The 20833-nt window shown below is 43.3% G+C and overlaps 1 protein-coding gene across 1 annotated transcript in view; it reads left to right on the top strand.

Annotated features, from left to right (window-relative positions):
* Window positions 1–2307: 2307 nt before the first annotated feature.
* Window positions 2308–20833, top strand: part of NOX5 (NADPH oxidase 5) — a 69049-nt gene continuing 50523 nt past the window's right edge. The window contains exon 1 of the mRNA XM_055277979.2: window positions 2308–2446. Coding sequence (XP_055133954.1) covers window positions 2322–2446 — 125 coding nt within the window. The 5' untranslated portion in view covers window positions 2308–2321. The remainder of the gene's footprint in view (window positions 2447–20833) is intronic.

The raw sequence follows: 20833 nt of genomic DNA, 5'->3' as shown, positions 1-20833 counted from the left end.
TGGCTTCATATAATGGCTTAGCCATGTGAGAGAAATTTGGGATCCAGATATGGCAGAACCCTGCTGCCCCTAGGAACTCTCTTATTTGCCACCAATTGGTTGGAGTGGGAAGTGTACAACCAGCCTGCTTTTGTTCACTACCAAGCCATCTTTCCTCTTGGCTTATATAGAAGCCTAAATACTGGACACTTTCAAAGCAAATTTGAGCCTTTTTCCCTGACATTTTATATCCTTCCTTCCATAGCAGGTGCAGGAGGTCTTGGGTTCCTTGGAAGCAGTCCTCTCGTGTTGGGGCTGCTGGAAGAAGGTAATCTATGTAGTGAAGCAAGACACAGTCACTATTCGGTGAGGTTTAGGTTTTAAGGTCTGAGGCCACTGCCTCTTCAAAGATTGTAGGAAAGCTTTTAAATCCCTGTGGGAGTCTTGTCCAAATGTACTGTGATTCACCTCATTGAAAAGCAAAAATAGACTGACTAATCAGTGCCAGCCAGAGACAGAAAAATGCATCTTTTAAGTCTAGGACAGTAAACCAGGCAGCACTTGCCAGACTATGTCCCACTAAAGTATACAGGTTTGGCACCACTGGGTGCCTGGTCACTGTGGCCTGGTTTACAGCATGCAAGTCCTACACTGGCCTATATTCTCCAGACGGCTTCTGCACTGGCAAGAGAGGGGTGTTCCGGGATGACTCGCATTTGACTATGATTCCACGCTTATGAAGCCACTCTAAGTGCTTGTGGACACCCTGTATGGCCTCGGGGAGTAGTGGGTACTGGTGGACCTGAACCAGAGTTGCTCCCGGTTTTAACTCTACCACAACTGGTGCCTGATTTACAGCCAGTCCAAATGGGTTACTTTCAGCCCAAACTCCAGGAATTTTAGTAAGCACCCCATGCATTTAATTTACCCCTGGTTCTGGAGTCTTTTTGCTTATAGCCTCCATTCCTCAGCCTGTGGGACAATAAGGGTTAAGACCATAGCCTCCAGGTGAGCTAGGTTTAAAGTTACATTCCCTTGTGGCCCAAATGTAATCTGTGCTTGCAGTTTTTGGAGGAGGTCTCTTCCTAGCAAGGGAACTGGGCAGTTTGGGAGGTATAGGAAGTCATGCTAACTTCTTGTCCTCCTATCATGCATATCCTTGACTGACAGAAAAGCCTCTTCTCTGAGACTCTGGTGGTTCCTACAATAGTTGCACAGTTCTTGGATAGTGGCCCTATAGGTCAGGTTACTACTGAGTGTTCAGCCTCGGTGTCTACCGTAAAGTCCATTAGCTGGCCTCCAACTTGTAATGTGACCATGGGCTCCTGGAGGCCCAAAGAGAAGGACCCCAGTCTGTCCTGGTCTTCATATCCTTCAGCCCCTGCCAACCCAATCAGGTCAGTGTCGGGTTCCTCCCGGGTGCGGTAGCCCTCGGCCGTGGCTTTCTCATACCACGGCCCTGGCCATTCTCTTTATTATTATTCTCTGGACATTCATCCTTCCAGTTCCCTTTCCTTTTGCACTGTGCACATTAATATCTCTCTAGCCTTGGCCAGCTCTCAAATCCTTGTCCAGCTTGCCCTCTTCCACGACTGTGTCCGCACCGCATCCGCGTCCCCTTGCAAAGCCAGCTTCCCTTCTCCTGAGGGCTGCTGCTAGCAAATCAGCCTCCCTCTTTGCCTCCTGATCTCAGTTAATATGCACCTCAGTAGCCACTTCAATAAGCTGAGTAGCATTCATACCTGCGAAGCCTTCTAACTTCTGCAATTTCCGCCTGATAGCTCCCTGGGCCTGCCCTACAAACGCTGTATTCACCATGCGCTGATTTTCAGCAGCCTCAGGGTTAAACGGAGTGTACAACCGGAATGCCTCACAAAGTCTTGCATAAAACTGGCTGGGGCTCTCATCTGCACCCTGGAGCATCTCTGAGGTTTTCCCTATATTGATTGCTTTTTTCCACCATCCTTAGCCCTTGCAGAAGTGCTTCTTGGCACCTCTGCAGGCGCTGAAGCTGGGTTGCATCATCTGGGTCCTAGTAGGGGTCCACTTCAGGGAATTGGCCCTGTGCATATGCCTAAGCATTAACTGTGCCTGCGGGCACATTGGCTTCTAGCCAATGGAGGGCTGCCTGGGTTGCTCTCTGGCATTCCTCAGTGTTAAACAGCGTCAGGAGAAGCTCTTTGCAGTCTGGCCTAGTTGGATTGTGCATTAGGAAGATGGACTGCATTAAATCTGTAAGGGTCTGGGGCTTCTCCATGTAGGAGGGAGTATGATGCTTCCAGTTTAGGAGATCAGTGGTTGAAAAAAGGCTGGTTAATGAAGGTTCATTCTACTCCTTGGACATGGCCATGCTCATTATAATAGATGGATCCTCTTGTTTCCCTGAGAGGCATTTGCATAACTCTGGCACGGCTAGATCCAAGGTGGCCTACTGGATCATCCTGACTTTCCTCCTTGACCTCCTGAGGTAAGGGCTCAGATTTCTCCCTCTGGGGCGTAGCCTGGGGCGTATTACCATCTGAGCCTGGCTGCTCAGGGGCCAGCCTTGGTAAAGGGGGGTAGATTGGAGTGTAGAGAGGAAGGGTCTCTATCTCCTCCGGTGGTTCCTGCAAAACCAGTTTTTCCTGTGGCTTTCCCTTTGTCTCTGTAGCTGCCAGTGCAGCTGATCTTGCTTTCACTTTTGGTCTTGGCTACTTGGGCCACAAGCATTCTTCTATAAGCTGCTAGGCAGGGCTGCATTCAGCCATGAGTCAGTGTAAGGAATTGGTCTGAATGCCCTGACTGTCCGCTGACTCCAGTCACCACTTTAAACACACGGCCAATTGTTTCCCTAACTATAGTGCCTTCGGCCGGCCAGTCGACAACAAGAGGGCTATTCTATTTCACAGAGAGTTCTCAGCATCTGAGGGGCTAACTTGACTCCATAATCCTCTGCATAGCCTTTCTTAAAGTTCTTTAACATGCATTCTAATGGGGTGGGTTTTGACGATTTTCCTTCCATTTCCTCCCAGTTATGGCACATCACACTCACTCTTCCTTTCGTTTTGGACTGATTAGACCTGATCGGTCCCACACTTCGCTCGGAGCATACAGTCTGTACCAAGAGACCTGTGGCTCCCACATATCATTCCCCTCATTGGTTCCTCCTGGAACTGTCTCTTTCACACACACACACACTTCCCCACTCCCAGTACCCTTTCCTAACTGACTTAGTGAGCCACTCTCACATACTGTGTTGGTTGGGGTGTAAGTTTCATTGGAATTGGTGAACCACTCACGCCACCCCCAACCCCTCTGGGTCAGATTACTAGTTACACCCCAGGAGGTGATCAGGCTCCCCTTCCATCCTTATGGGACAGGTCCTGCCTTGGGCCCCAAAACCTTATCACAGCTCCTGAAGCATGCTGTTCCTGGAATCGTCCTGTAACCCCTTAGGTTCTGTTGTGTTGTCAGGGAAGGGGCACAGGTCATGGGAGAGCCACTCCCTTCTCCAGGTTTAAGTTGCCCTGGTGGTCCCTGAAGTCATGGGTCTCCCATGGCTGGGGGCGCCCTAGACCATCCACAGGCAAAGGAGACAGCCAGCCTGTCATCTCCACTCCTTGCTGGCTCGCCAAAAGTGTTGCAGAAATTGGGAGACTGGAGAGACCATGGAGTGAGACAGGAGAATTTATTGAGTGCTCAGACCCAGCAGATTAACATCCAAAAACTGGGCCCCGAACAAAGATGGGGCTCGGCATTTATACACACCTTTGAAAGGGGATGGGCTAGCCTGAAACAAGCTTACAGTGTCGCGAAGCGTAATGGCGCGAAAGCCAGGATACGGAGGCAGAACAAATGCAGCTAATCAAACTGTGACAGGTTCATAACCCAGGATTACATGCAACTCTTGCTGCAGGGTCTGGATGGCTGTTATCTAGGCTTGCTCAAAAGAGCCTTGCATGAGCATATCTCATAACCTTCGCTATGGCACCCAGACGGCCACAGCCCAGGCTTGCTCAGGCATGTCTTATAACCTTCACTGTGCTGCTTAGATAAAACAGAATACTTGAAGTTACTAGTTAAAGAAAGCAGGAATCTATAAACTCATAAAACTTGCAGAGCAAGGTACAATCAGATGGCGGGGGGTGGGATTTGAGAGGGAACTTTACTTTTTTCTTATCCTTATGTTGAGGGAGTGCTGGGAGAGTCTCCAGATCACATCTCTTTGAGTCTTGGCTTCTTTGAGAATGTTATCGAGACTTCACCTGGGTCCAGGCTTTGCCTGTTACTGCCTTTGGTATGAGTCAGCCTACTATACAAAGCTTGTTTTTCTCTTTTTAATTTTATTTTTCTTTAATTTCCTGCCTCATCTCCAGTTACCCAAGGGAAGCTGGTAGCCAGGAACACAGCAACATCACCTTCAGGAACAGTGGGTTCAGAGGATTCACCCCAGCACCCCAGGCCCAGGACTGTTGCCACCCCTGTGTCACTGTGTCTTTCTGGCACTGACTCAAGAGTTAAAGTCAGTGAGCAAACTTTTGGGGGTGATGGAGGTGTTCACTGTCTGTAGTGATTTTAGTGATGGCTTCATGAGTATCTACATGTGCCAAAACAGCACATTTGAACTATTTAAGTTTTGTGGCTTATTGTATGTAATTGTACTTCAGTAAAGCTATTTAAATTAATACAGTCTGGAGACAGTCGTAGTGCCTAGAGCTGGGGAGGCGAAAAGGGCCATGGAAGAAGATGAAGTGGGTAAGTGGGGGCAGTGGCAGACAGGCCAATCATAGCCCCTCTCCCCAGCTCCCGAGGGAGTCCTAGACCTCTTGCTGGGTCACGGTTTGTTAATAGCAGGTTTGATTTGTAGCTGATGTTAGATTTTGATGGAGTCATCATTTCATCTTCCTTCTCTAGCTGACCCCTGTTCTCAGTTGGTCCTCTCATCATCTTCCCCAATTGCCTCCTTAGGGGAATCTTACCAATGTGGGATGGGGATTCCTCCATGACAACACTCAGCCCTAACTTTAGGAGTGGTTTTAGACAAATCTCGGTGGCTAGCGCTTGTTTGAAGAGAGCATTGCTTATAAGGATTCCCCAGAAGCAAGTGTTGAGATGTGATTTGTAAACTCCCAGGGGACAGTGGTAACAGGATGGGGAAAGGATGGGGAAGGGGAAAGCCAAGCAAGGGGAAACCTCAGGCAAAAGTTCCATGAAGGTGGCTTCACCCAGTGCCACGGGGAAGCCCAGAGTGTGAGCTGTACATCAGCTGCCCCAAGCTGAGGCAAGACTCTCATATTCCCTGCCCAGCCGTTGGGAGAGGAGAAGCATGTCAACTCTCAGCCACCCCAGCATTTTGCACTTCAGGGTGAAGTCACTCCAGCAGCCTAGGGCAGTTGTCCCTAGAAGGGGTGAGGGTGCTGACAATTGAGGTACAGAGATGATGAAGGGGGTCTGGATGGAGCACCAACATTATCTACTACAAGCCGGTATCTCTCTCACATCCCAGAAAGGCCAGGGCCTGGTAGACATAGACAATGGAAAGGCAGCCCAGAACCCCAGGCTTAATGATTGCATAATTCTGTCACTTAGCTGTGTGCTTTCACCCTGTACAGTAAACCAATCTCAGCTGACACACACCTGACACACTTCCGCTGCACATGTCAGAGGTTTGTGGAAGGATCATTGTTCAAAAAATGCTACATCTTCCATTTTAATTAGGCTACTAATTTTGTCGCACCACTATCACTACTGTAATATTCTGCTGGAAACGTTTGGAGTAGTAGCCTGTGGCGCTTGTGGGGTGGGAGGAAGGGGAGGCAGAGTCTGTGAGGCAGTCAAGGCTCAGGAGTCAGCTGGCTGGCTTCACAGGCAGGCGCAGGCGCTGCCCAGCAGAACCGAGTGTGAGGACTGGAAAGGCTGCTGGAGGTCATGTAGCCCAAAGCCCTCATTGTACAGATGGGGAAACTGAGGTCCAGAAAGGAGACACTCTTCATTTCTTTAGCTTACATTCATGGAGCACTTCTCTGTGCCAGGCCTAGCACTAGAAGCTGGGAATAGAACACTAGGATGGAGGAGAATCCAACCTGATTGCTGTTTTAACTTTTTATCTTGAAATACTTATAGATTCACAGGAAGTTGCAAATATTGTACAGCAAGATCCAAGGTACTCTTCACCCAGTTTCCTTCAAAAACACCTTGAATAACTATATTAAGGTAGCAAATCTAGGAAATTACATTGGTACAACCAAACAGACCTTGAGGAACCCCCACCACGATCAAGACAGGGAACTGTTCATCGCCCTGGCTTCCCCTTTAGAATTGCACCCCTGCCCCCATTCCTAACCCTTGGCAACTGCTGAACTGTCTTCTGTCTCAGTTCTTGCCTTTGAGGTGCTTGCATCCTAGAAGGGAGATAGATGCAGGTACAAACTTAGTAATATAGGAAATATTCTACATAAATATAAATGCCTGTATAAATATAGGAATGAAATTATACCATGACACTTGGGGTACAGTTGATGTAGTGTTTCTAGGATGTCTAAGTTCCTCTGAATGGGGATGAGAAATGGGATCCTTTCCACCATTAAAAAAGAATGTGTTGGTACTGAGTAAGCTGATATAGAATGATCCTCAGAGTAGGCGGTGAAAGGCTAAGGGCAACACAGTGTACTCCTGTGTGTGTGTGTGTGTGTGTGTTTAGGCAGCTTTGTAATTGTACATATCATGTATCTGTACATAAAAAAAAATCCTGCTAATGGTGTTACCTCTGCAAAGCGAGACCAGGGCCTGAAGAAGGAGGGTGACCCTCTTTTCCTTGTTTACTCTCGCGCTGTTTCAGTTTTCACTATGTGCATGACTTATTTTTATTAAAAGAAGATTAAATCCTGTTTGGACCCTCTTTAAGCAAGACTGACCAGAAGTCTTATATCATCATATCCTTGAATTCTCCTGAGTTTGTCAAAGGCCCCCCCAGGGACTTAGCCATCTGGAAAGGGGGTCCTGCAGCTTCTGGTTGCCATGATAGCTGTTGCTACTAGTGATCGCAAGATACAGGCCTAGGCTTCCCAGCTCTGTATGCAGCACCCCACCACCAACCTGGGTCCGAAATGTTGAGATAATGTCTCTCACAGTGCCAGTGTGTTGGTGTCACACTGTGGTGTTACTTTAGGAAGAAAATACGTTCAGCACTCTGTGCTATACACTTATGAAAAACAAATGTTCTTTACCTAAAAACATCTTTACCCTCTACCTTGCAGTACTGCATTTATTCTCATTTCCCTCTGGGATAATCTGGCTTAACTGCCTCCAGTGGTCTCTAAACACAGTCCTGTTTAGAGGTTGTCTTCAGGGCTGGCCATTCTCACACCAGGGCCCCTCCATGCCTACTCAACTTCCTCTCTCAGACCCAGAAACAGAAAGAATTGTCTATTGCTCCTTAGGGGGTTGGAGAATCCTTGTTGCCTCTAGGAAGAAAATCATGCCACCCTCCAATAGGTGAAGCTCTGGATAGCTTTTGTTCTTTCCTGGTGAGCCAACAACAGCAATAAATGACATAATTTCTCAGTGAGTTATTACTATACATTACATTTTCAATGAGTTCTTCTTCTTCAATTCGGGTATATCCTGATAGAGTAAAAGTACAGTAGGCTGGGCATGGTGGCTCACGCCTGTAATCCCAGCACTTTGGGAGGCCGAGGTGGGTGAATCACCTGAGGTCAGGAGTTCAAGACCAGCCTGACCAACATGGTGAAACCCCGTCTTTACTAATAATACAAAAATTAGCTGGGTGTGGTGGCACATGCTTGTAAGCCCAGATAGTTGGGAGGCTGAGGCAGGAGAATCACTTAAACCTGGGAGGTGGAGGTTGCAGTGGGCCGAGATTGTGCCATTGCACTCTAGCCTGGGCAACAGAGCGAGACTTTGTCTCAAAAAAAAAAAAAAAAAAAGAGTAAAAGTACAGTGTAGTGAGAACTAGAGGAGAGAGCTAAATTAGCTCTCTTGGGGAGGAGTGGACTGGAAAAGGGAACACTTATGCTTGTGGTGGCACCTGAAGGTTGAATAGGAATTCACCAGGTGAAGAAATGAGAAGCAGAGCTATCAAAACTTGGTGCTAAATCCAAGGACCTGATTCTGTCCAGAGACTGCCCAAATTATACCAAGCTACAGCGGGCCCAATTCCTCTGCATCTCTAGGATTTAAAGAGCAGGTCCAGATGAACTCAGAGCCTCTAGCGAGAGGATGCTCTTTTGGCAGCTGTCTGGGAAGCACGTGGTCAAGATGGAGGCTGTAATACGCCAGTGTGGATGGAATCGCCAGATGCCCCATGCTTCTCCTGTGGAGCCATTGTTCTGGGAACAGGCTGGGACTGCTGCTGTAAAGGAAGGTCTTGTCATTCATGCTGTGATTCCTGTGGGTGCCAATAATATGACTAGAGGAAGGAAAGGAAAGGAAGCAGAGGAAAAAGCAAAGAAAGGCAAGGCAAGTTGGGGAAAGGTGGGGAAAGGGAAGTCAGTTCTGCTTTGGTGAGGATCACAGGCCTTGGCTTACAGTGGGGACCAGAGACACACATGGAGGCTTACATTTCCTTCCTCTGAGATTCCTAAGGCCTGATAGTTCTTGGCATCTCTTAAAAACAAAAAGTAATCATATTTTTACTTCTTCCAATACAAAGTCTGGATTTATAGCTACTCATCTTACTCCAAGGACTGATTCTTGGGAAGTTGGATTCAGACATAAGTTTACAGAGTTCCTGGATCACCCAAGATTCGTTCCCCCACCAAAGCCACAAAGCACTCCACCCTGCCTTTTTCCTCCTTATACTTCAGGTGCAGAGCTGAGATTTGCATTCTTCAGTTACCTCCTCCGGTGGAGGGCGGTGGGAAGCGCCTCCGTTTCTCCATCTAGAAATGAAAGCTACCTCCAGATCTTTTGCAGAAGAATATCTGCACACACGTGCTTTGGAGGGTCAGTTAAAATTTTACCCACATGGCTGAAAATGAATTTTAAGTGTTCAGAAGCCAATGGAATAAGGAATCTCCATGTCTGTACTCAGACCTATTTTCTGGGAGTCTCTAGACTTCTCCAAGCTCAAAAGTGGGATGCAGGAAGGAGGAGAGAAGCAGAATTCTTTCTGCATCTGGGTTCCCACAGTAGCTGCCCTCACCCATTGCCTGTTGTGTCTCACATGTGCCAAGCTGAGTGGTGGTGCCCTCACCACATGTGTCTCTGGTGTCCAGAACAGAAAGTGAGACTCTTGTGCTAAGGATGCTAGAGGAGGATATGAGGGCACAGGGGCAGCCATGGAGGAGAGGCTCCTGCCCAACTCAGATCTCTGCCCCACACTCTCTGGAGGACAATTCCCTGCTGTCAGCAGCAAGACCCCTTCAGCAGGAGGGAGAAAGAAGGGGACAGGAACTACCACGTGTCCAGTGCAACCTGCTAGGGGCTGTACATGTGATGTCTCAATGGAGCCTAACAACGTTATGGGGGTAGGTCTTAGCAGGCCATTTTTAGAGATAAGCAAAATGAAAAATAGGGAAAGGAAGCACATTGGCTTCAGGCATTAAGGGATGAACCAAAGCTGTCAATTCTGTGAGTGGTGGGGCGAGCTGGAGCCTCAGGACAATAACCCCTGGGGGTCATTTGGGTCATGCACACTCAGCTATTTCTGCTACAAGAAGACTAATTAGGATTCTTTTACTGGAACTTGGGAACAAAGGAGGTGGTTGAGAAGAACCAAACAACCTTCTGAATGAGTGAAAATGAATTGAGTGTCTGTTATGGACCAGGTGCTTCCTCCTATGTTATTTCATTTAATCCTCACAGCCACGTGGTCAGGTGGGCAGAACAGACAGGACCCCCACGGCTGCAGGGAACTCAGGCTTAGAGAGGTCTCACTTCACTGACTCACAGGTCCCATACCCATCATGGGGCCATGAACCATACTTGCTAAACAGCTCATTGTCCCACTGACTTGCTCGAGGTCAGGACCACGTGTTAGTCACCATCTGCCCCAGTCCCTGGTCCAATGCCTGGACAGAGTAGACGGCTAGAACCTCTCTCTCTCTCTCGCATGATCTCTTTTATTTTCTCCACCTATATGCTCCTGTGTGCCACGGTTACTCCCAGCTGCTAAGTGGGAAAACAACTCTTCTCCTTCAGCAGGAATTCATGCCTCAGTGGGTACTAGGATGAAAGCACTGTGCTAGGAGTTTAGCACCAGATCAGCCACAAACCCGCGCTGCCTCAATATCTCCATCTGTGCCATAAATCGATCTTCTAGAGAGTCTTGTCGACAAAAAGAATCGAATTCTGTAAAATATTTGAAGAGATTTATTCTGAGCCAAATATGAGTGAGCATGGCCCGTGACACAGCCCTCAGGAGGTCCTGAGAACATGTGTCCATATGCCCATGTGCCCAAGGTGGTCACGGTGCAGCTTGGTGCTATACATTTTAGGGAGGCATGAGATTTCAATCAAATACATTTTAAAAATATATTGGTTCTGCCTAGAAAGGTGGGCCAACTCGAAGGTGTGGGAGGAGCTTTCAGGTTACAGGCAGATTTAAATTTTTCTGATTGACAATTGGTTGAGTTTATCTAAAGACCTGGGATCAGCAGAAAGGAAATGTCTGAGTTGCTATAGGAGGTTGTGGAGACTAAAGTTTTTTTGTTTGTTTGTTTGTTTTTGAGATGAAATCTCATTCTTATTGCACAAGCTGGAGTGCAATGATGTGATCTCGGCTCACTACAACCTCCACCTCCCGGGTTCAAGCAATTCTCCTGCCTCAGCCTCCCTAGTAGCTGGGATTACAGGCGCCTGCCACCATGCCCAGCTATTTTTTTTGTATTTTTAGTAGAGATGGGGTTTCACCATGTTAGCCAGGCTGGTCTTGGACTCCTGACCTCAGGCAATCCACCTGTCTCAATGTCCCAAAATGTGGGGATTACAGGTGTGAGCCACCGCGCCTGGCCAAGACTAAAGTTTAATCATGCAGGGAGTAGGGAGCAGGCTTCAGAGAGAATAGACTGCAAATGCTTCTCTTCAGACATCAGTTCTATGTTGATATTAATGCCGGAGACGTATAATAAGCCATGTCAGAGTACCCACTTCACATCATGGTTTGAACTAGTCTCTCAGGTTAAATTTTAAAAGTGCCCTGGCAGAGGAGAAAGTCCATTCAGATGGTTGAAGGAGCCTCAGAATTTTATTTTTGGTTACAGCTTGAGGTCTATTCTGGGCATAAGGACTCTTTGACCCTTTTATGGGTGGGGCTCCCGATGTATCCCAGGAGCAGAGCCTGGAGGAATTCCTTTCTAGGAATTGCATTACATTCAAAAGCCGTTCTACAGACTCCGTCTCTGTGGTCCTTCCTGCTTTTCTACTTAAAAATAGTCCTTGCAGGGCTTTGGCCAGATCAAAGAGACACTGCTGGAACTTGTTGGCCAGAGGCTGTCCCTGTTAACTCGTGCCTGCTGGCTACAAGCAGATTATGCTGGGTCCTGCAGGGAATAAGAATTCTAAGCACTGCGAGGGCTGGAAGCACATCTCACTTAATTATTGATTTATCCTTGGAATAGCAGATAATATTTCTTAAATGAATGCACGAATGAAATTGTGAATGGGTGGAGGTGGTTCCTGCCTATCTAGAGCTGACCTGCTAGTTGGGGAGATGAGGTACACACACGTAAAGTATAATGATGACCCAAGGACCAATTTACCACACAGAGCAAGGGCATAAGATGTTGATGACAGCACAGCATGTCAGGTCACATTTGTGATGCAAATAGTAAAGGCTGCAGGAATTTATTGTAACTCAGGGCTGGAGGTAGCAGGAGGGGCCTCCAGGAGGAGGTGGGCTTTTAGCTGACTCTTGAGTGCTGAGAGCCCTCAGAGGGATCCCACAGGAGAGGCAGTTGCTGCAAAGGCTCTATTCTGGGAGTGAGCAAGGCAAGTTCAAGCAGAGGCTGCGTCTCTGCCATAGGAAGAAGGGAGCCTCAGCAGGTGCTAGTGGGGCTGTGTTGTGGTCCAGGCTGGGACCCTCAGCCCACTCTGTGAGCTGACTCAGTGACTCACCTACTCTGTCTCCAGTTTCTCTGTCTAACAAACGGAGCCTCAGAATTTCTACCTGCCTGGGGTCTGGTTGGGTTTTCCTGGGATGTGTTTGCATATATGCATTTCGCAACTGAGAGCTGTCTTCTTGCTCAGGGGATTGCTCACCGTGACCCCAGAGCTCTCTGCGGAACCTCCTCCCGAAGCAGACAGAATTTTTGCCATCTCCATATTTTCCTCAAGATGAGGGATGGTGATCCAGGACACAGGAAACTGACCGGAACCAAAGCAGTAGCTGCTGAGGGAGCTGCTACTGCCAGCCAAGCTCTCAGGGGATACAGGAGAAAGAAGACATGTTCCAGGCTTCCAGGGCTTAAACAAACAAGATAAGAAAAACCTGATGAAAACTTAATTTCCTCTGAAATCTTGTGTATAAGTTCAAAATAGTAATAGAACTAGCCTGGAACAATCTTACAGAATCTTACCTGCTCTGATTTCCATGAGAAGGTCATTTGAGGGGGCAGGGATAGGCCACATTTCATCTCATTAGAATAAACTCCAGTTACATCTCCAGAAAGACAAAGCTTCTGCATATTCTTTTGGCCCCAAAGGATGCCACACTGGTTGTCAGACCTCCACAAGAAAAATTCTCTTCTGCCAGTAAACAGCTCCTGTTGAGTCTCCCAAAGACAAGTATTTGGGCTTAAAAAACAAAACAAAACAAAACAAACAAACGCTGGCCAGGCACGGTGGCTCACGCCTATAATCCCAGCACTTTGGGAGGCTGAAGCGGGTGGATCACTTGAGGTGAGGAGTTTGAGAGCAGCCTGGCCAACATGGTGAAACCCCATCCCTACTAAAAATACAAAAGTTAGCTGGGCATGGTGGTACACGCCTGTAATCCCAGCTACTCGAGAGGCTGAGGCAGGAGGATTGTTTGTACCTGGGAGGTGGAGGTTGCAGTGAGCTGAGATCACGTCATTGCACTCCAGTCTGGGTGACAGAGTTGAGATTCCATCTCAAAAACAAAGAAACGAAAAATACATGTCTATATATCCCTATATCTGCTCTTACACAGTGTCCCGAGGCAAGGACCAAAGGAAGAAAATCCCCATTGAGCAGATGAAGTACTGAGTCCTGTAGAGAGATGGTGACCTTGCCCAGATCATGCAGTGAGTCAGCAGCCTGGGAGTGGAAGCACCTCTCCTGATTGCTCCTCCTTAGAACTGGACAGGGGCATTGTAAGTGGTTGATGATAGTGGGGGCATCCTCTGTAGGGTGCTGCTGCAGCTAGCCCACTTCATTTACCTAATAGCAATTGTGTGACTACTATAGCCCAGCAACTATTTGTCAAAAGAAAGCCTTAGATGAATTAAATTTAACAGAGCTTAATTGAGCAAAGAACAATTCGTGAATTAGGCAGCCCCAGGGCCAGAATACAGCTAGAGAGACTCTGGCACTACTGTGTGGTTGAAGACTTATGGACAGAATAAAGAGCATGAGGTTCAGAAAACAGAAATGAGGTACGGAAACAGCTGGATTGGTTATAACTGGGGGTTTGCTTTTCTTGAACAAAATTTGAACAGTTGGCCACCTTTGATTGGCTGAAACTCGGTTATAGTTGGCCATTGGCCAAGAATAGGTTATAGTTTGTTCACACATTCAGTTAGGTTGCAGTTTACTATGTATGGAGAAAGCTTTAGGGCCAAACTTAAAATAGGTAAGGAGGCAGCTTTAGGCTAAACTTAACAATTCCCCCCACAAAATTGAGACATTGACCAAAATTTCAGGCATTGATATCACTTCATTGCCATCATAAATGTATTTACTTGGTCTCAAATCCTACTGGGAAATAATCAGAACAGTGTGTTCTGTAAGGCGAGTAAGGATTAGAGTAGAGGACACTTCCTTGTGCTGGAATCTCCTATTTACTGGAGAAAAACAAAATTTGATCTGTTTTAGGATGTATTTCCTTAAAGTTTCAATTTGATTATTTTGCATTTAGCATGAATGACTCCATTTTGTTTTGGTCTTGTCAGTTGGGGCCTAGTTCACAAAATCAGTTCGAAAGAATGGCCTCCCTTTGGTTAAGTTCTCAATTAAGTGAAAGTATAACTAACAAGTCTTTAACACCACTCTCAGGTACCATCATTTTGGGTTTTTGGTCTCAGCACATTATTTATAGATTACGGTGTCCTTATGATAACACATTTATTTTAATTTTTGTTGGTCCAGTTGAAGAGAGATAACTTGAATCTTTACAGATGGCTGTATGCAAACATTTACAACTTTTGAGAGAATACAGTGCACCAGGGAGGTTACCATTATGACTATCAAGAAGATAATATCAAGAGTTAAGAATGTGCTCCGTAACCAGGGTCTCCATGAATGAAACCAACTAAAATTAAATAGATTAAATAATAAGCTAGATAAAGAGTCTACTTGTTTTAACCAAGCAGCCTTTTCATTAATCCCTTACAATTGAATTTCCATAATACTTGACGTATTCCTCCATGTGTAACAAGAAGTGTCAGCAACTGCACTGATACTTTTCTGTTTAGCAAGGAGGTAATCTAGAGTGATTCTATTATTTAGCACAACTTTAGCAAGAGAATTTAAAGTCTACTGTGTAACCATAGGCTTTGTAGTAGAATATGCTATACAGCTTATTTACGAGGGAGAAATTTTGAATTATTGTCTCATTTACTCCAAACCATGGAAAAAGAGACTTAACAAATCTTGTCCATCCAGAAGAGTGAAGGCCTCCAAACAATGTTCTCTTTAACCTATGCTGGCAATGTTCTCTTTAACCCATGATGTAGGTTAAGAGGAGTGGATCAGTGTTCTGTTTCTGACTATGAATCACCAAAGTATCATTAAAATTTTTGTACCCACATTGGCCCTTTGTCTTCTGTCTACCAGGGCATAAGGCTATCCATGTATAAGGTTGGCTGTAAAATCCCTTGCAAAGAAAAGTATACCCCATGAGTGAACACAAGAGATCCCCTTTTTAGTTCTATTGTTCATACAGAGATAAGATAAGCAAGGAAAAAAATGAGAGACAAGAGTCTTGTGATAGCAGAGAAGCCTTGATCAATGATCTTGGGAAAAGGCTGTCCACGTCTAGGATGCTATCTGCTAGGTAAGGCTGGTTAGCTTTCCCTTAATGTCTCCAATGGGTGTATAGTTCCAAGAGTCTGGACAGGCCCTTCTGAGCTGTGAGACTATGAACCCAAAGGTTAAGGTCCTGAGTTTTTTTGCAGTGTGGGTAGGGCAGTCTTTCTCTGATGTCATTTTTCAGAAGATTCAATCTCTCTATGTTAAAGATCCAATCTTTAACATAAAGATTAAATAAAGAGACAAGCTGAGGAGTTAGAGAGTGAGTGAGATTGTGAAGGGTTTGATTGTCCGTGTTTTCTGAGGACTATGAAAAGCTTCTTTTATCTGGTGAAAATATACTTTGGCACAATGTAGTAAAGCCTTGCAGCATTTAGTCATATCAGAGTTTAGTAGCAGAAGATACATGAAATTCTATTACTAGGTACATAGGCATTACAGTGACTATTCCACTGGAAGTGGATCTGATTGTCATCAATCCACAATACTTTTGACCAAGGCAATCCAGTCAATTCAGTTGGCTTTGCCTAATGCTATTGTGTCAGTAATACCTTATTTAACTATTATACAACTTGTTCAGTGAAGCAAGTACCTCTATCACTGGAGATTTGTCCAGGGCATTTCCTAATAACCTTTTAACTACTGTTTATACATCATCCCTCTTGCATAGGAAAGCTTTTATATAACCAGAAAACATGCATTGAAACTGATGAATGAAATTCCTCTATAAATGTTTAAATGGCCAATCAGGTAAATATATATACATATATGTTTCATTTGGATTATTTTCTCTCTTCCGTGATGAGTCATGGAATGCAGAACTTTTAATAATGGAAGCTTTAAGGACTCAGGAAGGACCAGGCGGCTGTCGAGGCTCTCCATTAGTCCATGCTTAATGTTAGACTTATATCCTCTTAAATACCAATTTTGTTTCTACAACTTAGGTGCATAGCACTGTTTATTAGATGAGTTATCATAAGTAATTTGGCTTGGACCATGGAGTTTATTTAAATTGCACATCTAAACAACTTTAGTACTGGTTGATTTAGCATGAAAATCTGGAAGAGTGTTTTCTTGGTATTCAATTATCTCTTGTCCTGCCTGCATTAGCAGTTTTATAAACCAGCTCCTTTCTTGGAGTTCTGGCAATTCTTACCCAGTCCGAATGATATGATCCTAAAATAACCAAAAACCTGTATTTAAGAGTGCTTTTCAGGGTCCTTCTCATCCTTTTTATGAACCTCCTTGAAGACACAATGATCTAGGATTTTACTTTGCTTGTGAAGAGTTTACAGAAACTGCATCAGAATTAAGCAATTAACTATAAAAGTGATTTAAAATGGTCATAGTGAAAGACACAATAGACAAAGAAATTTGGTCATTTTTGTGACCTACTATTAGAAATACCAAAATTGTTAGAAATAGATAATCGGTGCCATGAAGAAAAGTCAGCGCAGAGACAAAAGATCTCTCAGCAAGGCCATCGTTACTTTCTGCAGAAAGGTTGCTTAATCACAGATGGAAAAATGGCAAGAGCACACTTGAACAAAGGAAAAGCAGACATATTTATACCTTACGCATTTGGGTTGTCCTTACTGCTTTGTCCTGCATCCATTGGCTAGAGCGGGACCTCACAGTCTTAAACTGATACCCGATTTGCTAATAGCCTAAAACTTTCCTAAATAGGTAAGTGCAAGGAAGAACAAAGAAGTTGCTTACAAAAGGTTTAAGGAAGAATAACATTTCCATATAAGGAAGGAGCATAGGCTGTGAGCTGGGATGTGCCTGTGAGCATGTCCATCAGTTACATAGGATAGGGCTTAACAAAGAATTTTTAGCACAAAGCAAGGAGGCTTGAAGAGAGTTAATCTTTAAAAGAAACTATTATTTCTAACACTTATGATTTATTCTTTAACAAGAAGGGGAACTTTGAAGAGGAAATTTTTTACTTTTTATACCTACAATAATTTAATATAACCATAATTATAAGTGATAGAATATACCCAGATATATCAGATTTTTAGGAATCCCATACAATTTTGTAACATATATTAATAACATATTTATAAAAATCTATTTTGAAGAAGGTTAAACATCATCTCTTATTTGACAATGCCTCCCCTGGAATTTAATATACTAATTAATCCTGTTTATCTCTTTGTTGGATGCTGCGGGGGTTCTCTGTAGCATCCCAAAGTTAGTTTGAGGCCAAAAAAAAAGACTTAATTTTAAATTTTAAATTTGATTTGGGAAATCTATCAAATATATAAAAGGTTTAAAACAATCAAAATAGGATCACAGGTCACTATTAAATAATAGTTATTTATTTAGCCAAAGTGATAATTCAAAGATTTTACAAAGCAAAAACCTTTATTCTTTAATAGAGAGGAGACTCAGTTTTCCAATCAAAGAAAAACAGCATGAGACAGAATATTTCTTTTCTTCTCTCCACTCTCCCTCTCTCTCTTTTTCTCAGTTTACAAAAAAGGTGAACAAAAATATTTTACTGTGACTTATTAATACTACATGAAATTTTTGTTTAAAAGAGAAAACTGAATTTTACTTTTGTATTTATGTATTATTAACACTAAAGTTAATTTTAATAAACCTTATAAATAAATCTATCTAATCTTAGTTAGCTTTTGACCACAACAGATTTTTATAAACCTTTTATAATCTCTTATGATTTTTAAAATATTTTCTCTTCTCAATTCTTTGTATTTAGCTAGTGTTATCTATTTTTTAAATTTGAAACAACTTTTAAGTAACTTTTAAACCAGAAAATATTATTGTTTTAACAAATATATTTTACGCCTTTATAACTTTTTATCAAAACCATGTCTTTCTGTTGTTTATACACTCTGTATAAAAAATTGTTTTTCTCATATCTAGTGGTTCTGATTACATATATTTTCAATAATTTTAACTCTTAGTAACCCTAATTTCTAGTGAAAATTCTAGGAAGTAATTTTGAACTGTCTTACATCAGTATTTGTAGATGAAAATCATTTTATAATTTTTTAGAAAGGTGTTTCTTCAAATTACTGTTTATTACATTTAAATATATTTAGCTTTTTAATACCATATAAAAATAAGATGCCAAAGTATATAAACTTATGTTTAATTAATATTTTGGTATTTTAACCTTCTTAAAATGACAAATGACACGGATACTTTATAATGATCTATTATCTGACATATTATACTACTATAATATTATTATTAAAATATTAATTTAATATTTTAAGTTTTTGAAAGTAATTTTGGAACTATAACACAGGTACCCTCCCTAATGTCTTTTTTAGTCATCCTGGGTCTCAAATAGCTACATAGCACCCAGGATGGCTATAAAGAGGAGAGCCTGAGTCCTGAATTTAAATACCAGCTATAGAGTTCAAGACAGAAGACATTGCTGTGAAGATGGTGCCTGGAGGATCAAACCCCTATCAGAATAGCCAGGAGGTAAAGCTGGGGCAGAGAAGAAGGGGCCGTATTAGGCTTGATTCTGCCTCATAGCTGCTAGTCTAGGCACTGAGAACATGTTCCCAGGCCTGTTAGATATGAGTTCTAAATTTCTTTTCAAAGAATTAATATGTCAATATGTTCAATTCTTTGCCTTCTACTTTCAAACTTAACTTCCTCATAAAGCAATCTTTTTCAATCACCTACTCCACCCTGACTCATTCCAATCACCTGCTCCACCCTAACTCATTCCAATCACTCGCTCCACCCTAACTCATTCTGATTACCTGCTACCTGCTCTGCCCTGACTCCCGCCAAAACACTCACCCCATCATGCTCTTTAAATTAGCCAATCAGAATTAGTTTAGCCTGTGCGGTCTAACCCTAGCCAATAGGGGAACAACACAGCAGCAGGGGTCGTGTGCATCAGGGATAAGAACCCCTTTCCCTCCCTTGTCCGAGTGTGCGCTCACCATTTTTCCATCTGTAAGGGTGCACCTTTCTATATAGAAGTACCTTGCCTTGCTGAGAATTAAAAAGAAAATTTTATATTTGAGTGCTATTCCTTTTGTGGCACTGAAACTTTATATATAAACAGACCTCACCATGATGACCTATTCAGAATCCAGGTGTTTAAAACTCAACATATAAGCTCAAAGTCAAATCAAACAAATATCAAAAATATTACAGAAGCAGTAGTATTATGACCTTAAAACATGTAACAAAGGCAGCATAAGCCTGTCTGACCAGTAAATCCAGGCAAAAATGTCTGGATTATATTTAACTGACAATTTTGGAGCCATTTCTATTTTACTAACATTTAAAATCTAGCTTTATTTGTCAAATATTATCATATACACATGCCACATAGTGACATATAGTCATACAGACACAAACAGAAGCAGATCTTATAGTTTTTATAAGTAATTCTTACTTGCCAGCTTTTAGTTTTTTCCCCCATTTAGACTGTTAATCTTTTAATTACTTGTTTTATTGCCCTAAGCAATTGTTAGCTGTGCAACAATTTGCCTTTTAAAAAGATGACTCAACAAGTTAAACAAGGTAGAAAATGTATATCTCAAAAGAATAGAGCTAAGACCTGTTCTTAGCTCTGTTTGGGCCTAAATATTGTACCATCATTTGCTTAAACCAAGGAAAAAAGGTTGCATATAAAGGCCCAGTTAAGACAAGATGGCCAGGATAGGCACCGTAACAAAGACCTGTTACGTAAATTTCAAACAATGGTAAGAGTTTCTAGTGACCCAGCCCTCCCTCTCAGACACCTTTACAAATGGAAATTTCCTTCATGGATTTAAATTTCTCCTATAAAAGTGTTTATAGATAGCCAGTTAAATGCCAGAAATATATATTTTAGTTCAATGGGTGATCTTTTAAACTTAGCTGTTGTTTGTTAGCTAAAATTACTGAGTTTAGGGTGGAGTCCATTAAGAAACAGGGCATAGAAATCATTCTCTATCCCTGGACTCAGCATGGATAGATCTGGAAAAGAAGTGAGCCTATTTTACACCTGTGCACATATCTTTTATAAACACTTTATTCAGAATAGCTTTTTTCTGAGCCAGAGTCTTGCTCTGTTGCCCAGGCTGGAGTGCAGTGACACAATCTTGGTTCACTGCAACCTCCGCTTCCCAGGTTCAAGCAGTTCTCCTGCCTCAGCCTCCCGAGTAGCTGGGATTACAGGCATGTGCCACCATGCCTGGCTAATTTTTGTATTTTTAGTAGAGATGGGGTTCCACCATGTTGCCCAGGCTGGTCTTGAACTCCTGACCTCAGGTAATCCACCTGCCTCAGCCTCCCAAAGTGCTGGGATTACAGGCATGCGCTACTGCACCTGGCCAGAATAGTTTCTTTTTTTTTTTTCACCTTTAGCTGTTTCACAATTCTTGGAAAGCTATTTGGCTATGTCAAAAGGCGTCAGAAAGTTAATACTTCCTGGTTTTGTTGTATTAATACATTGTGCAACCATCACTACCATCTATCTTCAGAACTCTTTTCATCTTGCAAAACTGAAACTCTATGATTAAGCCATAACTCCCCATTCCCCTCTCCCCTCAGCCTCTGGTAAGGACCATTCTACTTTCTGTTTCTATGAATTTGACTCCTCCATGTACCTCATTTAATTAGAATCATAGAATATCTTTTCGTGACTGGCTGTTTCACTTCAGTGCTGCCCATCTTGTAAGTTCTTATTCTTTTTTTAATGCATGTTTTTCTTTCCTTTCTT

This window comes from Symphalangus syndactylus, chromosome 5 (assembly GCF_028878055.3).
Source record: "Symphalangus syndactylus isolate Jambi chromosome 5, NHGRI_mSymSyn1-v2.1_pri, whole genome shotgun sequence".
NCBI lineage: Eukaryota > Metazoa > Chordata > Mammalia > Primates > Hylobatidae > Symphalangus > Symphalangus syndactylus.
This window is presented reverse-complemented; position numbering and strand designations above follow the sequence as displayed.